General features: G+C 38.8%; 1 protein-coding gene across 3 annotated transcripts; it reads left to right on the top strand.

Annotated features, from left to right (window-relative positions):
* Window positions 1-12,072: 12,072 nt before the first annotated feature.
* On the top strand, window positions 12,073-26,964 carry samd10a (sterile alpha motif domain containing 10a). Of its 3 annotated transcripts, XM_080294945.1 has the most exons (7): window positions 12,388-12,748; window positions 14,321-14,502; window positions 22,941-23,109; window positions 23,196-23,336; window positions 23,500-23,592; window positions 26,053-26,175; window positions 26,590-26,964. In XM_080294945.1, exons 1-6 carry the CDS (start codon window positions 12,736-12,738, stop codon window positions 26,148-26,150), a joined length of 696 nt encoding a protein of 231 aa, XP_080151071.1. In that variant the 5' UTR covers window positions 12,388-12,735; the 3' UTR covers window positions 26,151-26,175; window positions 26,590-26,964. The 3 variants fall into 3 exon arrangements, with proteins under 3 accessions (XP_080151072.1, XP_080151073.1, XP_080151071.1); XM_080294946.1 differs by lacking the exon at window positions 23,500-23,592 and having other exon boundaries at window positions 12,073-12,748; XM_080294947.1 differs by lacking the exons at window positions 23,500-23,592; window positions 26,053-26,175 and having other exon boundaries at window positions 12,275-12,748.
* Window positions 26,965-26,966: the final 2 nt, after the last annotated feature.

The following is a 26,966-nucleotide window of genomic DNA, read 5'->3' as shown; positions in this document are numbered from 1 at the left end:
ATAAACATTATATATAGAAAAAACAAAACAAGAACATCATGTTCAGGGTAAAAGCCTTGTTTTAATATAAAAACTAAATAAGAAAACATGCCTTCACTGCTGTAAGTAAGAAGCAGTCAAGAGACAGACTTACTGCTTATTCTAATATTAATGTTTAGAAGGTCTTCAAATGGATTTGATTTGATGTGTAACTATTGCTATAGATTTGATTTATAGATTTTTAATAAATGTAAAATTTGATTGTATATCATGTGTTCATAGCTGCCATTTTTTATCCAATTTTTTTTCCAGTTATTTGTTTACATCACCCCAGAGAGATAGCCCTTTCTTTCATTTTCTTTGCTCTTTTAGCCAGTGTAAAATTGATGTGACACAAAAATAAAAAAATCAGCTTCTGATATCAGTAAATGTCATCCTATTTGCCAATAGCCTGATATGAGCTGACAACACCAGTGAATGCTATGTGAAGAATATATCAGATATAGTCTTTGCATCCAGCATACAGCAATGTTAGATAATATGAAAACATTCAAGTAAATCCAGTTAGCTAGTAATTTGTCATAATATATAACACAGTGTAACATGAAGTAGAAGTAATGAAGTAGAAAATTCTCACATTCAGAGGCTGAAACCAGGAAATGTTTGACCTTTTAGCTTGATGCTAACATAAAAAATTAATCTTAAATATGTGCTATCAATATTTTATGAGCCCCAAATGGGATGGCACACACATTTTCTCACTAGAACAGCCGAGCTGTGATGATAGTGTTGAGGTTATGTGACGACCTGACAGTATATGAGGTGACACATCTTGGCCTCCCTGACTTCACACATACACGTTGACACGGTCTGAGCCTTCATTTAACAGCAAACCTCCAGAAAGGGGAACAAACAGAAACAAATGCCCTGTGTTAAAGGCTTTGACAGTACACACCCATGACTGAGTGCTGAGCCCCACAATTCCACACATTCATGCACAACACGGCTCTTGTCCAGTTTAAGTTCACCGCCCTGGGTACAGAAACACGCCCGGGAGCTCCATTGCACCACAGCTAGGACACTTTCCACTTTCTGGTTATATGAAGCAACATTTTAGTTGCATAAAGCCATATAACATGGAAAGTATTGTACAAACATTGGAGGTAAACTAAGTATTTTTTTGGGCTCATATTTCAGTTCTGCCACTTTGCAGTATTAGCTTCATACCTCATTCATTTACAAAGAAAAAAATTTAACTTTTTCTTATGTTTTTACTGCTGTTTGTTGGCAAAATTATACAAGAACTACCAGGATGACTTTCATAACATGAATGAAAAGATGAGTCATGGGCAAAACATGACCTCATTAAGTTCTGGTCGTGATTCAGGATTCATCTATTTTTAAAACCGTGGTGTTGTTGGCAGATGATGCGTCTTTGAGTGCTACTTTTGTTACAGTTGTGGTCAAAAGTATACATACACTCTTCATGGGCATGAATCTTTTAATGATTTATTTGATCTGGGAATTTTGTTTTTCAGAGTGAATTAACTGTGCAGCACACATCTTTAATGACTTAAAAAGCAAGAATTGGGTTCCCAAGTTTGATTTTATTTTATATTTTTATAATGCACATGGAGTTAAAAGTGTACATACAGGCTCTATATTTGGTTAAATGTTGCTTAGCAAGTTGCATCTCAACCAGACACTTTTGGAGGCCATTGACAAGCTTCTGGCATAATTCTGGCTGAATATTTGACCACTGTTCTGGGCAGAAAATTTTAGAATTCATTTAAATTGGTTGGTTTCCTGGCTCAGACCCAGCTTTTATTTTTGATTTTTGCTGCAAAATGAGATTGTTGAGGAGGCTGACACCGTCCCTAACATAGATGTTTTAATAAAACAGAGTCAGTCTGTGATCATATGGGGTCAGGTTGGCAATTACATGCAATCTATTTCGGATAATACACTAATTAAATTTGATAAATCAGTAAAACTCACATGTTGCTGTTTACATAAACAGGAATTCACATTTAATGGAAGTCCACAGTTAACTGTTACATTTGCACTTAGAAGCCTAACCAGAATTAAATCAGCTGGCGGCCAGCTGAGTTGAGTTCCCATGACCTGCATGCATGGAAGAAGACTCATTCAGACTGATGGCAACATGTCTGCATTTATAAATTAGATAGCACGCTCTCTGAGTGATTGCAGTCAGTCCAAGTCAGACTGCGGATGATTGCAGAGTGGTTATCTCCCATCATGAGTATTTTAATTTATTTAATAAAATCCCTGTCCCTGTATCGATACAGTATCACTACACAAAATATTGCAATATAATAGTGAATAAATCTTTTTTTTCCCAGTTGTCACAGTTTTGGGAAATTATAGAATCAAAGTTTTTTTTTCCCAGGATGTAAACATGTTTATTTCTGCTGTAAAGCTGAGCATTTTAACATGGGTGTCTATGGGGACAGACTCGCTTTTGGAGCCAGACGCAAGCTCCCATTAGAGGAACTTTGGTTTTTGGCACTTCATGTTTCAGCCCCTCAGGGGCCATATGTTGTACAAAAGTAAAATCCTGCTTCCTTAATAACCTCATCGTGTCCTATGTGTTGCACATGAGTGCAGAATATGATTTTTAATTTTAATATTTTACAATGATCACCTGGCGTATACTGACAGACTTATTTGATCTGGAGTTTCTTATTTTCCTCCTGCTGATGTCTATATGTACATGCTACCATTGCACCGTAGGCTCTGAAAAATGTGACATTCGACCTAATTTTGAACAAAACTCACATTATATCCATTACTTTGCCGAGATCTTTTGATTGACTTGTTTTAGAAGCAGACCCATTTCCTGTTTCCTGTTTATACCAGGTCCCACCTCTTTTACCTGGAAACACCGGATCAGCACAGATACACAGCAGCATGTGTGTTCTTTAATATTATCCATCAGCACTTTAACCCTCTTGATTTGTAAACAAGCTCTCATTGTATCACGTGAAACATGTTGCAGAGCTCTGCTCCTGTAAAACAAGTGCAGCTTTCTTCTCTATTCAGCTCCACCCTGAAGTTTCCCTGAATGGCATCACACAGTTACAAGTGTTTTAGCCTCCACTCACCTGCCCGTCATAATGCTTATGTCAGACTTGAGCTGTTGGTGGACGCAGGGTTAGTCCTGCATGCCTGTGAATAACTGAGCACCATATAACTTTGCAGCATATGGGGAGCTGCATTGTTGTTTCTCCTTTCTTTGTTTTTTTGTGCTTATTTAATTTTAACACCAACCGTCCAAATTCTGAACTGGCCTGTAAATCTCTTTGTGTGTGCCTTAAGTTTTCAGCTAAGTCTGTGTTGCAGGACTGTGGGGCTTTTGCAGCACTTTCCCAACAGTGCTGACTCATATAATATTTGCAAATTAAATCACTATTGAGTTGAAGCACAATCCAAAGTGTATAAAAGATCTATATATTATTTATAGTTTCTTTTTGCAGTGAAGTAAACTTAGTGTTGTGAGTCGAGTCTGGCTTCAAATCCTCAGCAGCCTGTTTGTTTCTTTCTGCTATATGATGATATAGCAACAGCTACAAAGTCAGTGCTCACTTATTCATCATGATAACTGTAGCAAATGTTACAGCTTCCTCTTTATTTGTGGCCCTTTTTTTGTTTCTTAGAGTGGTCTTAATCCACTATTGTTTATTCACAGCTGTGTGAAAGAACAAACAGCGCCTTGCAAACTTGGAGCTTGTTTCCTGCGCTTGTGTGTCCACTTTTATGTGCTTTCTTAAATCTCTTCATGTCAAATCCGTCGGCTTTTGGTGAATCCATGTTGGCATATTTTTAAGTCAGTGTTTTAGTTGTTTAATTGGGATGCTGAATTGATTGTGAGCCCTTCTTCTCACCTTCTCAAAAGATTTAGTCAATAAATAAGACAAATGTTGGCCTGAGCAAACCTAATTTAGTGGCCACATGTGGAGCCAGGGGTCACGGCGCACTTCACAGGTTTGTTAAGAGGTTTAGTGTGTTTGTCGGTGCCAGACTCATAGCATTGTGTACACATCTGGAGACACACACACACACCTACACACACACACACACACACATTTCCATACGGATGCAAAAACTGTTTTGCCACAAATTGGCTTAGAAAGCTCTCGTTTTTTTTCCGCTGTGATCCTTCCTGCTTTCTGTTGTCTTGCTGATAAAAAGTCTTACGTTTTCTGTTTGTGTGTGGAACAGTTTTGTTTTTTTTACCATTGCTGAAAAACATTCTACAATACTGACTGTTTTTTTTAAATACATTGCATTCTGTACCCTTTTCCTTTGTTTAATTCATGAGTTTGTATTCATAAGTATTTTGTCGCTCAATCAAAAACCGTAAGATGACATTTCAGCAGCCTGCATACTAATAACAAACCACAGAGAGTGATTATTAACCTGTGTTTATGTATGTATCAAAAAAAGAGTATAGTTGTTGGGGCAAATCATTCAGGCACTGGCAGCACTCTGGTTAAATGGTTGCACCAAAGCCATTTTTACAAAACAGCTCAACAGTTCAACTTAAAAATCTCATGAAACATGCAATAGGTGCTGAATTGTCCAAAACTCTTAAGTTAACTTTTAGTTAATTATATAAGACTTTAATGCAGCAAAAAGAAACAGACAGGTTTCAGCTGTCCTGACTCAGCATTTCACTATCTGAACAACAGAGAAAATCCTGAGATTTCCTGGATTCTTTCCACGGTGTATATTTTCATTATATTTACAGACTCACATATAGACAGCTGGATAATTAAATGCCTGTTTGGACGGCCTTTGGGGATCCTTTAGCACTCTGCAGATTTCCTCGTTGATTTGATTCAAACAGAAGAGATGCCATCTCTTCCATTATTGTCTCTTAGCCCTAGAGCTAAAGGCATTAGTGGGTTAACTGATGTTAGCTTGTTGACAGAAATTTAACCCACTGATCAGCAAATTTCTGATGATTTCAGTCTCGCTAAGGTTAAGAATGTATTTGGATTGTTGATCGAAAATTTATTCAACAGATTGACTGGAAAAAAAACCGTATTATTTTGCAATCCTTCTCAACAGATTAGAAAAGCAACACGCAGAAGAAAGATGGGCAAAAAGTGTCATTTATTTTGTATTAACATGCTGGATTTTACAGATTAATGATATTTCAAAGACAAACAGCTGATAAGTCAATTTTCAGCTATTTTTAATTTATTTGAATGCTTTAGATAGTTTTAAATGGGAGCCATTATGATTTTTTTCATTCTATATAATGTGACACATCCATCCATCCAACCATTCGGTTCTGCTTATCCTTTTCAGGGTCGTGGGGGGCGCTGGAGCCTATCCCAGCTGTCTTAGGGCAACCCTGGACAGGTCGCCAGTCTGTCGCAGGGCTAACACAGAGACAGAGACAACCATTCACGCTCACATTCACTCGGACATCCACACCTATGGGCAATTTATTGTTTCCAACTAACTGTCTTTGAACTGTCGAAGGAAGCCTGAGTGCCTGGGGAGAACCCATGCAAACACGAGGAAAACATGCAAACTGACTAAAGAGGTCAGTGTATGTGTGAGTGATCCCTGTGAGTCCATCAAACTGCTCTAAATGCTCAATTTCAGACCGTTTTTGTCTACTTTTGAATCTCAAAGAGTGTGAATATCCACAGTATGATCATCTCAGACATACAGGTCTGACTGTGAGCACAGAAGTCCCACCTACCAGAAGTCCAGACCTTGTGTTTGTGAAGGACAGCCAATCAGAAGAAAACAGGTTTTAATGAGAAGCAGTTCCAGAGATGAGTGGGATAAAAAGGGTTCATTTTCCAACTATTTTTAAATGTGGATCACGCAGAGTAGCTTTAGTAGAGTCCATGAATAAAAACATGGAGCTAAAGTCAGTAGAATCAGTCCATTTTGATGTAGACTAAACAATGTGAATAATTTAATAATAATGATGGTAATTAAGTATTTTGTGGCCTCAGTTGGATTTCTGCTGTGTGTTGTGTTGTTCACATTGCACATTTCATATAATCCTGTCCCATGTTTCACAAAATCAACCTACGCACAATGTCTCACTGTTATCAAACTAAGACTGCCCCCTTGTGTTAACTACACCTCACTCCAGTGTCTCCCTTTTTCTTCTAATTTTCTGTTTTTGCAATCAACTGATAAAAAAAATTTGGAATATGATCACAATACAAGAAACTTTGGCTCTGGCTGCATCTCTTACTGTTACAGTCTGATATTTATTTAAACAAACTGAGCCCAGTGGGGTTTTTTGGGTGGTTTTTTTTTTTTTTGGACTGACCAAAAAATCTAATTCCTCAGTCAAACATTAAAACAAAGCCGGGCTGCTGAGTGTAAGCCTCAAATGTCTATTATTAATATTTGAGGCTCTTTGATGTTCTCTCCTGTGGAAACTATTAATTCAAACAGTTCCTTTCATCTTTTAGAGCTCTAACCAGGCCAAATGTGCCAATGCTTAAAGTTTAAAAGGAGCACTGATGCTGCAGTCTGTTTCCTCAGAAGATTTTGCAGAAACGACTCATGTCCACACCCTGCCAATTAAACTCAAACCAGTCAGCTGGGTTTTATAGTCTAGATAAATTACAATGCCATTCCTTTGGACCGGGGTTTTGAAAAATCAGGCCAGGCAGCGATCATCAGCAGTGAATTTGAAGAACACTGTGTTGATAGTGGGAGGATGTCTGGCAGATGTTGTCATCTAGCGTGCAATCATTTCAAATAAACATCAACCACATGATGCAACAGCAAACAAAACAGCAGGGGCTCCTCCTTACATACATCCTTGGCATCTTTTGATTCTAATAAACCCAGAGAGAGCGTGTTAAATCAAAACACAAGAGTGTCACACTATTCATCACTGTGAGCAGCTGTCACTGTGAACAACTGTGTAGCTAGGAATAAAGGGCCCTATATACTGAAGGGACCTCTGGGTCCTTAAGCAACCATCCTCAGTTTTGATATGCAACGTGAAATGCTTGTATGTCTTTTGCCATGCCTTAAAGAATAGATGTTAAACTCATTTTACATTGTGGGCCACATGCACAGTACACACCTCACTTTGATCTTAAGTGTGCCATACCAAAGAAGCTCTCCAATCCATCATTCTAAGAAAGTTTAACTACATATGAACTACGCATTGTAAAAGAAAATAGACATTTTTATTGTAGGTGGTGAAAAAATGGGAAATGTTGTGTCATATAATTGTTTATTTATCACTTAAGTACTTTGCTAGTATTACTAGCATTGGGAGAGCTCTTCATCAATAGGAAAAGCTGCCAAACAAAAATTTTATTCCCAGTGTAGAGACCTTGATCAGTCGATTCTGGAGCCGGGCCTTGTGTTTGACACACCTGCCTTTAAAGAAACACTGTTAAAATTTTATTTTGGCAATGATTAAAAATTGCAACTTAGCTTAAAGACCAGAAACTGTGGAAACTACGTGACGGGTGCTGGCTGCACCTGTTAAACTCACCAAGTAAAGCACAACGTGTCTCTGTCAGACTTACTGACTGACTGAATAAGCAAGGGAGTTTCAAAATGTTAAATTCATTTTAGCTGGGTTGCTTGGTGCCCTTTAATTACTTTTACAGTGCAGCTTTTCAAAGCACTTTATGGTGCTTTATAATATAATAGAAAGACCCTGGAATAGTATAGACAGAACCCCAATGAAGGGCGAAGGAAAAAAGTTTCCATTTAACAGAAAGAGACCTTCGGCATAAAGGCATAAATACCTATGCTGGTTAAACATTTGACCTAGACCTTTATTGTTAGCACCCAAGGTCACAGTTGAACTTGAAAAAAGAAACATATGGAGTAATAAAGCATCTGAAAGAGAATGTAGAGAGCTGTACAACATACTTTAATTTTTTTAATATGACGCTCTACGATGTCACAATAATGCCATAATATACATGTTTAAAGCGCATTTTCTCAGTCTAGAACACTTCTGCACATGCAGCTGTTAATGTTTGACTTTAAATCTTTAATAGAGTTGATCATTATTTCAGTCATGCATTGTTTAGTCCTTAATTCTTGTGCAACAACATTTTATATTAGTAGCAACCGGTGACTCGCAGTCAATGTTCATGTTCAGGGTTTGTGTTTAAATGTGAAGAAGACCAGCTTTCTTTTTTCCTGTCTAATAAAAAAAATGCTAAACTGAGGTTGTATAGAATGCATTTAACATAATATTAAAGAGATTCATTGCTTTGTTGTACCATAAAAACTTTATATGACTTATCCTTCTCCAATACTGCATGCTCAAAGTAAACACATTATTATAAATCACCCCTTTTAAGCTGATGTTACTTATTTTCTCAGGCAACGAGTTTGCATAATGTTTTAAGCAAAGCCAGCTTATCAGATTTTACAGTCTAATACCCCTACTTCACTACATATCAGAGAAGAAAGCCTTCTACACGGCTACCGTTTTTTGGAAGCTATAATTGGGAAATGAAAGCTCTCTGCACCAACACATGCATTCAATGGATTAGACCTTTGAGCTCTTTAAGAATCTCTGTCAAATAAAAACCACGGATTAAAAAAAGACATACTGATTAAACTACCAAACATGAATAAGAAGTCTCCTGATAATAGTCCTAATTAATATCACATGACCTTATAAAAACTGACAGCATTAACTGAGAATTTGTTTTTGTCCATGCAGGACTTAACTCATTAACATCACTACAATATTTTGACACTTTGAGGTGTTGATGGAGGCAGAGCTGGAGGAGGCACAGTTTAAGATGTTATGGTTTCAACTTGGAGTGACCAGGATGAGTACATCAGACAGCTCAGATTTAGCATTTTGGAGACACAGTCACAGAGGAGGGATAGAGGATATACTGGACAAAGAATGCTGAATATGGAGCTGTCAGGCAGGAGGCAACGAAGAAGAACAGAAAAGATTCATGGATGTAATGAAAGAGGATATGGTAAGGGATTGTGATAGAGTGAGATGGAGGCAGTGAAATCACTCTCTCTATAAAGAGAGTAAACTTTGTTCTCAAAATCCAAAATGTCAAACTTTATTTTTATTTTAAAGACATTCTTTGAATTTAATCTCAGGTAGAAAGAATTGTAGCATATTTTATGTGTCCATCCAACTTTTGTCATTATATATATATTAATATTACTTGAGATCTCTGCTTTCAAATTTTGGTGCAATATAAGTAAAATTGAATTGAAATGGTGTTTGATAATGTGTAAGACACATGGAGTAAAAGTACAGAATCCAAATCTTTAGAACAACAATAAGACAAAGCACTTTATTTATCCCCAAAGTTAGGAAATGACTGTGTTACAGCATCTTTTACTTTAAAAATATAAGTCTAGAGATCAGTTGGGTCATCATTTAATTGTCTGCTTGCTGTAGAATTCAAAACCAGCTCATGGAGCACTCCTTGATTGTCTGAATTCTCCACAAACTTACATCTGCTCAACATTCTCCTTTTAAACCAGACTAAAAATATGTCTCTGTTCTCGATTTTTTAATGAGGACACATTTTTTGTTGTGGAATCAATATTTCTTTCATTATTTAGTTTTTTACTTACTCAAATGATTTGTTTTTATGTGTGCAGATTCTAGGATTAGATTTTCTTTATTATTTCTGTCACATTTTCCCATTTTTTCTCCTTTTTGAAACATTTTGAGGTTAAAAATGCCATATTATCTGATCTTTTTAAAGTTAATTAATTATGCAGATTATCCAGTGATAAATACCTGGTATATATTTCACTGATCAAGCACCATGGACACCCCTGTGCTACCTTGATCTCTCTAATCTGCTTTTATTAACACACCTACAGCACTGAAACAGCAGGACAATCATGTTTTATGATAGAGGATTTAAAAAAAAAACTCAGTTTAATCTGTGCTTTTGTAAGTTGATAGCACTCATTTGTATTTGTTTGTGCTGTCAAATGAGTACAGTGTCATGATTTGAGTGGGTTGTTTCCTGATGTTCTGTAGAGTTCAGCCAAACCGTTATAAAACCAGAGCAGCCTGATATAAAAGCATGAAATATTTATAAATATACAAATGAGAACCAAAAGAAATTCTAGTCGAGACCTTCGGGGGCAATCCCTCAGCTATCTCCTGAAGCTCTAGTAAGGCAGAGCATAAGAAGATTCACTTTATCCTCATGTTTTTAGTTCCTTTTGGGGGGTTATGTAAATATTTTATGAGAAAACACCACAGTCTGGAACTGCAATACATTGAGTTGAGGTTAGAATATGAAATAAAATGGATGCATTGGTGGATGGATGGATGGATGGATGGATGGATGGATGGATGGATGGATGGATGGATGGATGGATGGATGGATGGATGATTGATTGATTGGTTGGTTGGTTGATTGATTGATTGATTGATGGACTGATTGTGTCACAGCTTGGTGGCTCTGTGGTGATTGTGGAGGTGAAGAAGACCCAAAGTGTAGGATGCAAAAGGCAGAGTTTATACAAAAAACAAGTTTTTAATACTGAAGGGCACGTCAAAGTCCAAAACATAAATCCAAAACAGCTAGACGCAAAAAGAACAATGGGGACCAAAAACACCAGGGAATTTCACCTGGAAGGCAGCAAGGCAACACAAACAACACAACACCTATAAAAGGACAAAGGACTATAAATACTTGAATGAAGCAGGAGAGAAGTGAAGGAGGTGAAAACAATTAGAACTGGAAAAAAACAAAACTGACACAGGACATAAAAGAAAACAAACCTTCAAAGTAAAACTGGGAAGAAAAACTAAAGAGATTAACACAGACATGACACTTTAGGGAAACACTAATACCATTAACATTGATAAAAGACGCAAACTAAAACAAAAGATAAGATGAAAACTAAAACTCTGACAACTAACCCAAACATCATATCCTCAAACAACAGGGAGGCTAAACACAATTATTAACCAAACCCTGATAAGAATGTGATATTTTACAGTCTTTAACATTAAGAGGGATGAGTTAAAAATACAAAATAAAAGATTTTTCGTGCACTTAAATTTAGAGTAAGTGAACCTTTGTGCTGTTGTATCATCTATCCTCAGCATGTGCATACATTAAAGAGAAATCAACATGTGTGCATTCATTTTGTGAAGGGATTCAGGAGGGTCACGAATATGTTTAAAGGTGCTTTTGGTACGGCTTTTTGTTTTCTCTTGGGCAGGTCACAGAGGCAGGTTCATCTGCAATTTTGGCTGATAGGTTGATCTCAGTGCCAGCCTATATGAGATGATGGCTAAGCTGGAACACTTCTACACATCCTATCTGCAAATCTCACACAGCATGCACTGGTTAAGGTGCTTTAGACGGCCTATGGTTGCTACTTTGCAACCCACCTCCACCCTGCTGTTTCTGATTGTGGTTAATGACGCCTCTTCTGTGGGCTCTCTCACCTGAACTTTCTTTTTTTTCTCTCTCTCTTTTTTGTGACTGAATGATCATGAACTAATCACATGGCAGTAACTCAATGTGTTCAGGCCAATATGACCTGCTGAAGTTCATACTGAGCATCAGAATGAAAACGAAAGGTCATTTAAGTGATTTTGAATGAAGCATGTTGTTACTGACGAACAGGTTGGTCTGAATATTTCAGAAATTAGGATGTATTGAGATTTTCAAACACAAGCATCCCACTCAGGTACTAATCTAAAAAAGAGAAAAATATCCAGTGAGCAGCAGTAATCTGGGTTTTTTCTATGGTGTATTTTTTCTGTTGTTCGATATTCAAATGGCTGGTGTAAACAGCATGAAAGCAAGGAGCAACTCTGCCTTCTGTCAGTCTTCAGGCTGGTGATGGTGTAACAAGAGTGATGCTGTCATGTCTGTACAGACCACACTGTTGAATCTTGTTCGTATTCCTTTTGTTTTGAGTGAGAGAAATAAGAAAGCAAGACAGATAGTCTTTTCCATGGCTTTGATTGTATTTTGAGTTATGTTGGATGCTTAAAGTTTTGTGCTCTTTTGCTCCTACGGAGGTCTCTCTTTTACTCTGCGGCCAAATGTGGCCAATAAAGTGAGTGCAAGGGCAGGTGTGAGCAGGAACAGTCACCGTCCTGCAGCTCTTCTGCACAGACCCGACATAGAGGGTCCATCACAGGGAGGGCGCAGTGCCCACGGGCGCGCACAGAGCTCCCTTTCTTTAAGAAAAGGCAAAGGGGAATTCCTTATGGTGGATGCTGCAGCTATGAGAAGCCTTTTCATCCGGCTGTTTTTCAGAGTCTCCACTGGCTGCGTTAATTACAGGGCCCGGGGCTGCACTTTGAGCTCGCTGTGCTCATGCATGCTCTTGAGAAAAAGCCGCGCATCTGATTCTCACGACACGGACGAAAACCACACACAAATACGCACGCGCGCGCACATGCTCGCGCCCGCCTGATCCCGCGGAACCAGTCAGCCAGCTGCTCGGGGACATTCTTGTCCAGTCTTCTGCAACTTCGGCTTCACAGACAGCAGCAGCCAGTGACACTGAGGACGACGTGAGCTGGTTTTAAGACGTGGTTGTTTGTTTATTTTTTAAATCCCCACTTAGCCCAGCAGCTCAGGTCAGAGGATGTGGAGCGTCGCTGCTCCTGCCAGACCTCAGTGAAACTTTTGTCGGTGAGCGGAGCGCACACAGAGGGGAAGAGCTGGACCCGCAGCCCGTGTGTCGGTCACCGGAGAAGATGGGAGACTTCCACTAGGCTGTCTCCGAGAAAACATCATGGCTGTAGACGGTAGGAAGGTTACACTTCAATATTATTAATAATAATAATCAGTAACTCTTTTCTAAATAGTCCCACTCGCATTCCGCCGAAATCTAAAGCACGCTGATTCCATTACTTTAACTCATTACTTGCTAAACCAGTTTATCTGTTACGTAAGTGGCCTCAGCTGGAAAGAGCTCTCTGAAATAAAGTGCAGCTAAACGCTGCCACATTAAATCTATTAAAAACAGACTCTGTCATATACATGCATTCAGACATTATAAGAATATTATGCATAAGAAAGGAACAGAAGGGGGTCGCTGATGGTCAGTGACACGGTGCTGAAATGGACAGCGCATCCAGCATCGCCACCATCAGTGTGACTGTTGCTGTGGTCACTTTTCTGCCTTGGCTTGCTCTTAATTGAATTTACTCCCAGCTTCTGAAGTCCTGGTGTGCATATTTCTGATAGGTAAAGATGTGTGCCAAGTCAAAATTTTAAATACCCCAAATAAGAGCTTTAATTTAACTATATTCATCCAAAATACAGGATTAAAGATATTGCAGGCAGGCCAGATACTTCATAATTTGTTTAGTAAGGATTTTGATCATGAAAGTGTTTCCTTTCCAGTACTGGCACTTTTTAAAGAGAAGGGTTTTTTTTCTCCATTTGAAGGGAAAAGGCTCTGACAAATAGTCTTAATTATGCATACTACATCCATGAAAGGGGCACATTTGTGTTTACAGCGGCAGCCTGGGTGAGTAACACTCTGAAGGAGGGTTCGTACATGCCTCGAGTAAAACCTCAAAGAAACCAAAAATCGCACACCAAGTTTTATTCGTAATAACCTGATAGTGCTGGTTTGCCTTGATGATTGCAGGACGCAGAATGGCTCCGCTCTCGGTGGGAGATGGTGAATGACAGAAAAGAGAAGCACAAAGCAGGAGAAACGAAGGCACTCTTTCATCTCCTCAAAACCTCGTTTCCCCCTGACAGCCTCTCTCGTTCTGTCCTCTTTTCAAATTCTCTTAGTCAACTTAAGATATTGAAAATGCACATTAGCGCACACGCAAACACAAGCTGCACACGGAGCTTCAAACGTGGTAAGAAAATCCTTCCAATCTGGCACATGAATGTGTAATGACCCGTGGCTTTCTGCCAGAATCTGTGCCAGTAACAGCGTGTTTACTGTAGTTGCACACTCTTTAATTACTGGATGTTGGGAAGCCACCTGCTGTTGAGTCAGTTTGGATATCTGCCTGCAGGCCTCATCCTAATGATGAGAAAGTGGCATGTCTCACAACTCTACAAGCTTTTCACAAAGTAATTGTGGTACCTGAACGCTGACTTCCAGGATTCATCTACGATTTCATCAAGGCTCAGATAACTAACTCAAGCCTGGTTTGTGTCAATAGAGCAGATTTGCAGAAATTTGCTAAGGAGACCATTCCTGAATGGCAGGTTATCCATATGGTTTCAATCCTGCCTTTTGTTTCCAAGTCATGCAGAGCAAGGGAGTAGGGAAGTAGTCCCATGCTGTTTTTACACTGTCAGCAGGTCTGCCTGTCTAATCATTATACCCCCTCCCTTTATCTCTCCAGCTGCATCCAGTTTCAGTTTCTGCAGGCCAGCTGTGGAGTACAGGGCTCTGCCTGAGGACTTTAAGCACCAGCTGAGTCGACGGACAGGTGGGAACCTGACCTGGCATGACGGCCGTGGACAGAAAACAGCGGGAGGCAGAACAGTGAAGCTGCTACAGCAGCCGGGGACCGAGGCCCTGCAGGTACTGAGCACCTACATGACTTCAGCATGTCGAAAAGCGCACCTGGTGCATGTTGTCATAATCCCCTTAGGTTTTCTTTATTCTTGCAGCTCAGGGTGATATGTTTCTTTCTGCCTAATTAAGCTTGATGATGTTTGCCACAAATCCAGAGTTAGGAAAACCATATATATTTACTTTGGAATTCTAATATGTTAAAGATTAATTTAATTGCTAAAAAAATTAACAAGAAATGTAAGAATGCAAACCTAATCAAAGAAAAGGAGAAAGGTCCTGTGCCGATAGTTTCTCAGGTCAGACATTGAAACCTTTACTCTTTCACTCATTTTAGAGGTTTTTCTGATACTGCAGAGAAAAATAATGACAAGTTTCCGACTAAAGTTTTTCACGTGAACTACTGTATATGCCTATCTGAAAACACGGCCACCTATCTGGGCATGATTAGCTGGTTGCAGGCATGACTGCTTAAACTAATGGTCACAGATGTGACTGTGGTGAAATGTAAACAAGAGGGCCAGTCAGAAAATCAAGCATTTAAGCACCTTTAGCCAAATAAACAGACTCTATCTGGACATAGATGTAGAGCTTCTTGTAGGCCATAAACTATGTCTATGATGTTACAATCCTATTTGTCCCAGTGGCTTTGCTGATCTGTGTTGAAGGCATCAAAATAAATGTGTGTGGATATATACACTTCTCTCTGTATCTCATTCCAAATGCATTGATTTTTGTAACACAGTTCACTACATGGAGATAACCACCTCAACGCACCGTGGATGACTTACAGGTGTTGTAATAACATGTAACATCCACAAGGACTCAGAGAAGACCAATATGAAAGCCTTACTTTATATGTTTATGTAACAGAGACAGTGCATGTTAATGAACATTAGCAGGAAAATATAAGATCGTTTATTTAAGTAATTATGCTGGATTAATTTAGATCCGCATCCCCTGGGTAGCTTGCATTCAAAAGCACACAAAGACACACAAAGTCAAAAGAATAATCCAAGTCCTGCATCATCCAAAGTTAAAAACGACTATAGAACTGGTTTGTCACAATGTGCTGTTTGAAATGTGGCTTAAAAGTAGGAATTCTGCTTTATTACAATTAATAAGCAATGGAAATATTTAGTTCTTTTTACTGACATGAGCTACTTCACAGTCACCTATGTTTTTAAGCATATACATTTTTAAAAATCCACTAAGATCAAAGTATTGTTGTTGTTATTTGATGCTACCAGGATGAAATGAAAATTACTTTTTTGAAAATCAAAGCTTTTAGTGGCTTTTTTGAAATATGTTTGCACTGAATAAAGTGTTGTTCCACCTGTTAGTGGCCAGGTAGCAAAATCTTTTAACGTTGCATTTTATGATGTTAGATAACTTAGTAGAAGGACTTTTAAAGGTTAAATAGAGTTCATTTTGAGTCCAAGATACTTAAACTTGTTTACAACGTCATGTCCTCGCCTTGCAGTGAACACGCTGGAGTGTGTACTCTCTGCTGGTTGTTTTCTGCACATCATACACACTGTTTGATATTTACTAAAAGACATAATTCCTGGACCTGAGCCAGTGCCTGTGCCTGGGAGATTTTTCAAATTACTAATGCATCAATATGTTTAATAAATTGAGGGTAATCCACATCTACATAACTTGTCAGTATAATAACCATTTATAGCCATTCAGTTTCCATGGCTATTAAGCACTGTTGTATTTCACTAAAAATAACTACTGTGATTTATGTAAACTGCACCAATGGCGATATCAAGAAATTAGTGGTGTTATGTGTTTCTGGTTTTATTTTTTATTTTCCATTCCACTGACTTCTTGCATGCAGATATGAAAAAGTTGCACTGCTCATACGAGAAACTGCTGTGTTTGTTGCATTAGCAATATATGAGCACATGCAAAAACCCCTGCTGCCGTTTGGCAGCTCTCCTCTCAGATTTCTCCACGGAAAAGTCTGAAATATAAAAAAAACCTCATAGTCTGACAAATGCAGCCGGTCATCATCTATTGTTGTAAATGGACACTTTGTTAGTAGAGAATGAAAGTTGCCCTCTCCCCAGCGGGTTGGTGAGCTCTAACAGCCTTTTAGCTTTAAATAGCACAGGTCTTCCTATGCTCACACTATGCTGCACCACCACTGTGCTTGTTGACTGAGAGCAGAGAAAAGTTGAATTTATTTTGATCCTAACTGCCTGATAGTATCCAGCCTGTGCCTGTTGTTTCAGGATAATAAACAGTTAGCCATTTCTATAGATCTTCTCGCGTGAAAACGTCCTCATATCTACTTCCACTAGTCATTCTGTTCCGGTATAAATTAATAGTTTTTTGTTATCTGATACAGCATTGTCTCTTCACACAGCCAGTTTGGGCAGCAGAGACAATCCATTTATACTGTAAGCTGGCCTCATTTAAAGCTCTTGGTTACAAGTCAGAGAGCCCATGCCTTTGTCTTCACCCCATGAAAGGCTCTTTAAAAGGCTGTTACAAGCTGAAGCTAAAGCTGCAAACATAGAACTGGGCTGGGCTGATAACATAGTTGTATGCAATGCATTATGTCTTTGCTTCAATCCTCTTGGATGCACATAAAGTAGTGGTCTGTTTATTTTTGTCTCGACGCACATGAACTTAATCGGTGTTGTGTGTCTGTGCTGCATTGTAATGTGTTTACAGTATTTTCACTTCCTCCATTGTTAAGTTTTTCCACTTACTTTTTTTTTGGCATGCTGTTCTCGTATTCACTCTGTCAGTATGCATCTCTGCCACCTCTCACAGGCATCCAAACACTCATTATGGTCTCTATAGTGTTTTTATACTTCACAGCTGTGGACTCAGAGCAGCAAAATACATATAGTAACCGCTGAAAGGAAAATTATTTGGAATGTTTTTGGTAATGACTTCATAATTTATGTGTGTGGGTTACTGAGAATTTTTAGTGAGAATATAAACTATATATTAACTTCTGATTCTAAACGCTCAATGCGTGCGCTTATAATGCCTTAATAAAAGGTCTTTAGAGTTAGTATTCCTCAACCTGTTTAGATTTATTAATAGAACCAGCGAGAAGAGGCTTTGGTGCATGTGGTTACTGAGATATACTTCTTAAGTTTTGCCCATGAGAAATAGGCCCATATTTGAGGTTTTAAAATATTAAACTACTACTGCAATAAAGGCTTCACTACACTAAAAATTAAACAATAAGAAACCAGAGCTTAAAACACAATTTAGAATATAAATAATATGAAAATATACATAGCTATACATATAAATACATAACTTTTGGTCCATATTGACGTGATAGCATCACACAGCTGCTGCAGATATGTCAGCTGTACATCAATGATGTGAATCTGCTGCTGCACCACATCCCAAAAGTGCTCTATTGGATTGAGATCTGGTGACTGCGGAGGTCATCTGAGTAGAATGAACTCATGCTCATGAAAGCATTTGAGATTATTTGAGCTTTGTGACATGGTGCGTTATACCCATCGGAAGATGGGTATATTGTAAAGGGATGGGGATGGTCAGTAACAATACGTAGGTATCAAAACTCACCTATTTAAACCTGTCAGCTGCAGTTCTTAGCTGACAGGAGTGGTACCTGGTGTGGTCTTCTGCTGCTGTAGCATATGTGCTTTCAAGATGTTGTGCATTCAGAGATGCTCATCTGCAAACCTTGGTTTTAACGACTGGTTCTCTGAAGCAGTTTGGGCATTCTCCTCTGACCTGAAATATTCAGACCAGCCTGTCTGGCACCAACAGCCACGTCATGCTTTAAGTTGGAATTTCAGCAGGTCGTTGAGGTCAAGTTGCTGCCATGTGATTGGCTGATTAGATATCTGCATTAACGAGCAGTTGAAGATGCATACCTAACAGAGTGGTCAGTGAGTGTATTTAAATTAGTCCTCAAGTGACCCTTATCCAACTAAATCATTGCTAGGATTTTGCGATGGTTCTTGTTCTGCCTCTAAGGGATCTCTGGCCTCAAAAAGTTTTACAACTCCTACTTTACATGACTGTGGTCAATTTTCACATATTCTGACATTTTACTGGGCAAACAGTCGTTTTATTCACAAAACAATTAATAATGAAAAGTCATAACCTGCAGCCAAATTAGAAATGGAGCTTTTTGGGATTTGGGGGGATTGTTTTGCATATTGAAGGACATCTGACTCATTTTATTTTTAATGAATTAAGGGAAATGTTCACTCCTAATCAAACAATGTTTAAAAAATACCAATAAGTAGAAATCCTTTGTGCGATCACTCCAACCACATTTATTCATATACAAGCCAAACATGAGGGCTCAGGTTTTTACAACGGTAGGGTGTGAAGTTAGGAAAAACTGTTTGCTGCATAAATGGAAGTGATGAAAGGAAATCCAGAGGGTGAGAAGGAAGTCTAAAGATAAAAGCTCACCATAAAAGTATTCATGGTGCATTAGAAGTCAGTCAGAGCCAGAAAAATACTTGATTCAAACTCTGAATGTGTCTTTCTTTGTTATTTAGATCCCCATTAACTGCATTGCCACAGCAACAGTATCTGCAGCATGTCAGTGAAAATGATGCACATCACGTCCGACATGCCCGTTCACAAAAAGACTCGGCAGTAAACCTCCCAGTGAGACAAAACTGTAATCAGAAAGCAGTAAACACTCTGAAGTGAAGCAGAATAGGTCACTTTCTTGATCAGCATGGCATGTTTTTGGAGAAATAAAAGTTTAATATCATTAGCTGCTTGATTTATTGTGTGAAAACTTCAAGACAAATTATTGTTCTTTGTGTTAAACAAAATTTACACAGGGGGGGAAAACAAACTGAGTGCACTCGGCTCCAAACCCCAAATCCTCTATTGAGTGTTCAGCTATGCCAAATACAAAAACAAACAGAATAACTGGCTTCTTATTTATTGTTGGTGAAGAGCATATTCCAGCTAAAAACCATAATTACCATAATCTGAAAACTCTCACCAGGTGAGGCTCACACTGAGGACTACAATGTCGTGACAGAAAGACTGTAAATGTCGCCCTGTGTGCGAGTAAACCACACAGGACATCGTGCACAGTTAAAACTCCTCTATGTCTTTAAAAATTGTGTAACATTATATATTAGATTACATTAAACAACCCAAAAGTGATTATTGATTAAAAACGTCTCGCAAAACATTAATGTTTTGTTTGTTTCAGCTCACAGCTCGAAGCCCAATGTCATTCATTCTCCTCAAAAATAAATAGAAGAATACTCACATTATGTAGCAGTTTTGTGAACAGGTCAAAGGCATTTGTATATTTCATCACAAATTAATTGCTGATCACAATAAAGGAGACTTAAAAATAAGCAGGGTGGCATGGTGGTGTGGTGGTTAGCACTACTGAAGGTCCTGAGTTCAAATCCTCCATCTGGCCGAGTGTAGTTTGCATGTTTTCTCTGTGTTTGCATGTGTACTCCGGCTTCCTGATAAGGAGGAGAATGGATGGATATTGTTGATATACTTTCAGTATCTGTATGATTGCACTACACTCCGGTGTTAAAACCAAAAGCAAGCAAACTACTTCTTTTTTAGTTACTTCGATTTTTAGGGCAGATCACCATTGTGTTATGGAAAATCTCCAGAGTCTGTGATTCATGCAGGAGTGGAATACTGTCCCGTCTGTAACAACTGAAAATAAAAATACATAAATAAATAAATAAATAATAATAAAGGTCAATCAAATGGACCACTACGGCAAGGCCGTGATGATCCACTTGGTAAAGTAAATCCGTTGGGCATCTTTCTTGGCCTTCAGACAGTAATTCTGATGGCTAAAAAGAAAAAAAAGGAGTTGAATACTTTCATTCTTCTTGCTATTATTCATATTATTACTAATATTATATTTTAATGAAATGAATCATTACTGACATCCTATGGATCAAAAAATTGTTGGTGAAGTGATGAACATGCTTCAAAAAATATATCAAACTCACCATTTTTGGTTCTATTTTGAGAATAAGAATGTTTTTAACACCACTGCATCCTGACATATCAGGCAGACCCTCCTGCAAAACATTTGCTCCACTGACTCTTGCACATCAGCCAGATGTGATATTTTTTATCTTGCAAATGAACTGCTGAACTTGCTACATTTTTAAAAAGTGATTGGCTGATCAAAGGCGCAGCTTGATTACAACTCCAGTTTTGCATCCTGTACATCTATAAGATAAAAGAGCTGAATCTCAACATGACACTGGCCTACATGCATGTCTTCGTGTGCTTTTTCTGCTGCTGTTGCTGCTGCTTGTTCGCCACTCTTCTAGGGAACTTCACAGCTACACAGATGTGCCTACACTGCCTATACATATGGCAACGATCGCCCCTGTGTTCTTTAATGAGGCTGAAACATGTTCTAGCCCTGTAGAGGCCCAAACTTGTCATCTTTTGATGTATATAAGGCATGTGAAATGAAATGTGATACTCAATATTCATCTTATAATCCTCCCAGCAGATGCTCACTTAATTGGCTGTGTGCACATGTTATGTACAGCGAATAAAAGACAGTGTGCAGATTTGTACACAGCGCATGATAGATGTGGGTTGTATGGATGCACAGCGGCAACAGCAGGCGAAAAGATTAAAAGAGCTTTAAGGTTCATTCAGGTTTTAAATGGAGTCTGAATTTTGTGCCGTTCCTCTGGATATATTTTCATGGGAGACATCTCCTAGCAGTCAAATGCCACCGATAACTGAATATCTTTGGCAGTTAATGAGAGATATGCCTGTGGTAGGTTATCTATCTCAGCACAAAGCACATCAGTACAGTATGTCCCCTGTGTGAACATGTTAGTGTGAAGTTTAAGACTTTCTTTTTTAAAAGATAAATTAAGGGATACAAGTCTCTAGTGTGCACAAGGGAGGTAGAACTGGCCTTCAGCTAATTGAAGGATGATTCACTAACTCAATCCCTGGCTCCTCCTGTTGGCATGTCTTAGACCTAAATACTGAACCCAAAGAAGTGGAAGTAGTGTAGTAGTATATCTGTGTAGGTTCTCAGGCATCCAGGTCATTGTCAACTATGGAGCGTGGAAAGAAAAGCAACTGCACTTTGTTATGTTTCTTGAAGACATTTTACCTTTTCAGTTGAACTGAGGAAGCTTCTCGGATAAGAGGGGAAATGTCTTCAAGAGACTTGAAGAAGTTCAGTTGCTTATATTTCCAAGCTCTTTACATTGGTGTAGTAATAGTGCAAAGGACTTTGAGTCATTGAACAGATCTCACCTCTGAAAAATGCTGTCTGTTTACTTATCTTAGTATCTCTCTATTTGAAAAATCTCCTTAAGCCTCTTTTTCACTAGCACATGCTCAGCTTGATTCAAGTCCATTTTGGGGGTTTTGCATTTGGTGGCAGTACCTCGTACCAGGTTAAACTCCTTCACAAGAATCAACCTGGCATTTTTAAACACAGCAACAAGGGAGATGGCTGCAAACCAAGGAGCCTGATTCACCCACGCAAACACTTTTTTTCTGTGCTTGAGTGCTTTCTGTCTATCAATCACACACATTCATCAGAGAAAAACTTGGGGTTAGTATCTTTCCTAGGGATATTTGGCATGCAGAGTGGAGCAGCCAGGGATCAAACCACCATCCTGCCAATTAACCTATGACCTGCTCTACCGCCTGAGCTACAGCTACGTCTTCTGTGGTTGGTGCCTGTAGATTTCAAGATTTAAAGTTCAAAATAATCCTTTTTTATCTAAGACTGAGCATTGCTGTAGCCTCTGTGTTCTTCTTCTGTTAAGCTACTTCAGCTACCTGCCCCTGTTCTGATTGGCTGCCCCTCAGAAACACATGATTTTAAAAGGTGGTGGATGGTTTTCTGTGCTCAAAGCCAGTGTGTGTCCTGGTGATAACAATATTAGGTATATGCTGAAGTTGTGTATTTAGTGCCGTTTTAAACCTGAGATTTTGGTTTCACTCACCATGGCTCAGGGGGTTGTGAACCGGAAGGTTGCTGGTTCGATCCCCAGCTCTGTCTGTCTTGGTTGTTGTGTCTTTGGGCAAGACACTTCACCTGCCACCTACTGGTGTTGGCCAGAGGGGCCGATGGCGCGATATGGCACCCTCACTTCTGTCAGTCTGCCCCAGGGCAGCTGAGGCTACAACTGTAGCTCGCCTCCACCAGTGTGTGAATGTGAGAGTGAATGAATAGTGGAATTGTAGAGCGCTTTAGGTTCCTTGAAAAGCGCTATATAAATGCAATCCATTATTATTATTATTATTAATTTGCACATACTCTGACCTCAATATGTGCAGCTTTACCCAAGTTTGATGTGAATGTCCTCTACTCCAATGGTACACATATGACAGACATAAGGGGAAAAAAAGCATTAAATGTCCCCTTATATCACTAACCCTCTGCATTTATCTGTATGTTTTCCTGTCTGCCTTCTTATCTACAGTACCGCTCCAGTGACAATTATGGGATATATCACACAAGCCCAACACAGCCCAGCCTGATCCGTCCTGTTGTTCTTTGGTCTCAACAAGATGTGTGCAAGTGGCTGAAGAAACACTGTCCACACAACTACCTGACCTATGTGGAAGCGTTCTCCCACCACGCCATCACAGGTCTGAGATAGTAGAAAAACAGTTCCACTAGTGAATTCATGAATTACAGTTTAATTGTAAAAAATTACTTTGTCATCACCTTAAAGGCCGAGCGTTACTGCGCCTGAATGGGGAGAAGCTGGAGCGCATGGGTTTAGTGCAAGAGACACTTCGACAGGAGCTGCTGCAACAAGTGCTGCAGCTCCAGGTGCAGGAGGAGGGACGCAACCTGCAGCTGCTCAGCAGAGGTGAGAGTGTGTGTGTTTTCAGTCTTCCCAGTCCTTGACTTTGAAGACACAGTTTGACATTTTTCACATTAAAATTTCTGACTCCTATTCCTGTCAATTAAAAATTAATCTTTAGCTAGCAGTGGTTTAGCTTAGCACTAAAATTACATGTTTTATGATGAAGATAGCTGGAAAAAAAATATTGACGATGGCTCCATAGTTTGTGCTGCCGTCCCACAGCAGGAGGGTCCAGGTTCAAACCCAGGCAGGCAGGCAGGCAAGTTAAAACTTGCATGCTCTCTATGCTTGTGTGAGATTTCTCCACTCTGTTTTCTCCTGTCCTTGTAAAACCTGCTGCTGTAATTATGCGTATCTGTGCCAAGGATACATTTCACTTCTTGGTTGAATAACGTTGGAAAAATGTTGGTGGGTGTAGTTCCAAAACAAAGGGGCTTTTCACATGGGAGGCATTCTGCTGTGTGTCCACCGCCACCAGCCCTGCATCTGTCTGGGGTCAGGGAAGTGTTATGGCTCTCTGTGATGTAAATATGAGAACAGCAATGTAAACAAACAACACTTACACAATAAGCGGGTCTGTTTTCTATGTATTCCCATTCACTTTATTCAGATGAGACTACTGTGGTTTTAATATACAAAGCAACACTGTGACGGGGGCCCCACCCTGTGGGGTACTCGGGGTAGAGCACCTGGTGGCCCATGGTGACTGGCCAGATGGAGCCTGCAAGCAGTGCATGGGTCAGCCCTTCACACGGGTTCAGTAAAAGATGTGGTTTTCTTTGTTTCTTAAACCAATTTTTTGTTCACATGTCTGTGAACTACACTAAAAGCACTGCGACTTCTCATTGAAAATAATTGAATGCTAGCAGTTGTTATAAGCCAACAGTGGAGTTTGACGTAACTTGGCTTTAAGATTAATGGAAAAGATTCGATGTCTTTAAATCATGCAGTGACATTTTTAGTCAAAATTCTGTTCAAACTAGAGCTAAGAGAGATAGCAGAGAGGATTTTCTTCCATGCTTGTATTAGGCAGCAAAGTAAGACAGTAAGGCTGAAGTCCCAAAGCTAAACAACAGACATTAGTTTCCTCTGCCTGCACAAAGTCGCTGCTTACAGCTCATAAAACTCTCCTAATTAGAAACATGAGAGCCCAGTAGAAGTGGTTGCATCTTAGCTGTACATGATTGGCAGAACAAATGAAAATCAATCAGTTAAACAACTTATCAGAAACTCTTGGCTGGCTGTGCCTTTTCAGTCTTTGGCCTTTTAAAAAAAGGAAGTAAAAGCTAAAGTATAGAAAGTCCCAGTTATTTGTTTTTGTGGGGGTTTAGGTGGAATGGATGGATGCCTGAAGAAAGAGTTTGACTCACAGCACCCTTTTAATTAACAGCAGATTGTTGGTGTTACACTTAAACAGTGTTATGTGTTAGAAGTGCTGGTAGGTGCTTTTTTTGCTAGCTGCTTTCAGGTGATTCCTGTCTTTATGCTAAGCTACTTTATGCCAACGGCTGGTTGTCGTCTAGCGTTAGGGATGTTATGATAGTAGAAATGTAGTAGTCAGTACTAATATCAGTGTTAGTTATATGATTGTTGATACCCAATTAAATAACATAGTTACAAAAATGCGAGCAAACAAGAATACTGAATGTTCCTTGTATTTAAAATTAGCCCCCTTTATAAAAAAATTTTTTTTATATCACTGACATGCTGGTGGCAGACCATTTATTTAAAATGTTAATATTACAGTTATTGACAGGATACAGGCTGAATTGTTAGGATGGTTCCCATTTAGGCTATGGAACAGAGCTGATGTCACAATGATGATAATAATAATGCAAAGTAGTTCCATGTTGACTTTTACTTCTAATAAACAAGTCTGGGCAGAGCCGTCATGGCAGCTGCACTAGTCGCATGTAGGATAGGCGCATGGTGCCTCTGTCACTTCCAGACCTGCAGCCTCGGTACAAATACTGTCTATGGTAGATGTAATAAAAGGACAAAACAAACTTGACGTGGATGGGTGTGTGTTTGTTTGTGTATCTGTTTTTTTGTTTTTCTTCTCTTTCAGCGACAGTGTGTCCTTTTGCTTTCTTTGTGCTTTGACCTGTGATCTTATCTTTTCTCCTGTTTGTCCCCTTTTCTATTTTCTTTTGTATTCTCTTTACTTCCAGCTGTCGGCTCAGGCATTATTACACCATACATGTATAAAAATAATTAAATAAAAAGAAATTGGCTAGCAAAAGGAGCCTATACAGAGTTGATAGTTTATAGATCCTCTTGGCAAATAAAATATGTTTGGCACATCAGTGCATTCAGACCATGATTCTGCTTGCTGAAGCTTGTAGAAAAGAAAGGTTTAAAAACAAACATTAAACAATTATTGTCATATTTTGAGAATTTTGATATGAATTGGTATCTTCTGATGATATCCCTTAGACACATGCTATATCAGGCCTTGTGACATGTGTCTCTTTAGACTGAACATAAATGTTTGTGCTGATCTTTTATGCTCTAGTGAAAGAAAAGCAATAGTCATAATAAGCAGTCTATTTTTAAAACTGACTTAATTTGCATGGACTATCCTGACACAAAATGGTATTTGTCACAGTTTGTGTTACTGTGTTAAGTTGTCCTAAATTATCTGACTGTTAAGTATTTTTCATGGTACTAACAGCTCAGTAACAGCTAACTGACATATATTCCTGATTTGTATCTACAGAAACCGTCAGACCTCCACAGTGTTGTTCAGATGGACTTGTTTTGTCTGCAGATTCCCAAAAGATAAAGTTAAAAGCCATTCATGAACCACAGCACTGAAGATAACAGACTCAAGACATGACAAGTATGGGAGTATTCCTGTTGGTCGAAAAAGCATCTGCAGAGAGCTGTAATATTGAGTTATTATTGTGTTTTATAATTATGTTGTGGAAATATTACAGTTATCAACAGAATATAAGCCTTTTGTACAGTTCTGACATTTATAGCTAACCAGAACAGTTTAATCACTTGTAAATTCAGAGGGTTTGGGATATGTACGGATTACATGGTCCAGCTCCCACTGAACAATATGGTGGCAGCAGTGATGTATTGTTCCAATAACCAGCAGGGACCAACACAAAATCTTTGTCTATACTTATCTGTGAGATCGAGCGGTGAAAGCTTATTATTGCACCTGTAAAAAAAAAAAAGTTTAAAAAACTTGCTATTAAAAGTAAAAAAAATATCTGAAAAGTGTTCATCGTTCTGTGTTTTGCAGGGTCCTTTGGAAGAATATCCTAGCTGGATGATGGAAACACCGGAGTCAGAGAACATATAATCACGTAACATGAAATGTGAATCAGATCTGTAGGATATGTGCATCCAGCGAGCTGTGGTCTCCAGAATAAAGCTGTTAACTGGAAGTTGGCAGCTTTTCATTCCCTGTCTGCACGATAAACTGATATCATCTTTACAGACTGACAATGAACTGTGATGAAAAAGCATCATGACAATCCATTTATCAATTTATTGCCGCCTGTGATTAATTATTAATTTACTGTTCCTCTCTTACCGTCTCTTCCTCTCATTCTTCTCTTTGAAACGTTTTTTAATGTCAGAAAAACAAATTAATAAATACAAATATTAAAATTTAGT

The sequence above is a fragment of the Astatotilapia calliptera genome, chromosome 20, assembly GCF_964374335.1.
Source record: "Astatotilapia calliptera chromosome 20, fAstCal68.1, whole genome shotgun sequence".
NCBI classification, from domain to species: domain Eukaryota; kingdom Metazoa; phylum Chordata; class Actinopteri; order Cichliformes; family Cichlidae; genus Astatotilapia; species Astatotilapia calliptera.
The sequence above is the reverse complement of the archived record's forward strand: the minus strand, read 5'-3'. Positions and strand labels throughout refer to the sequence as shown.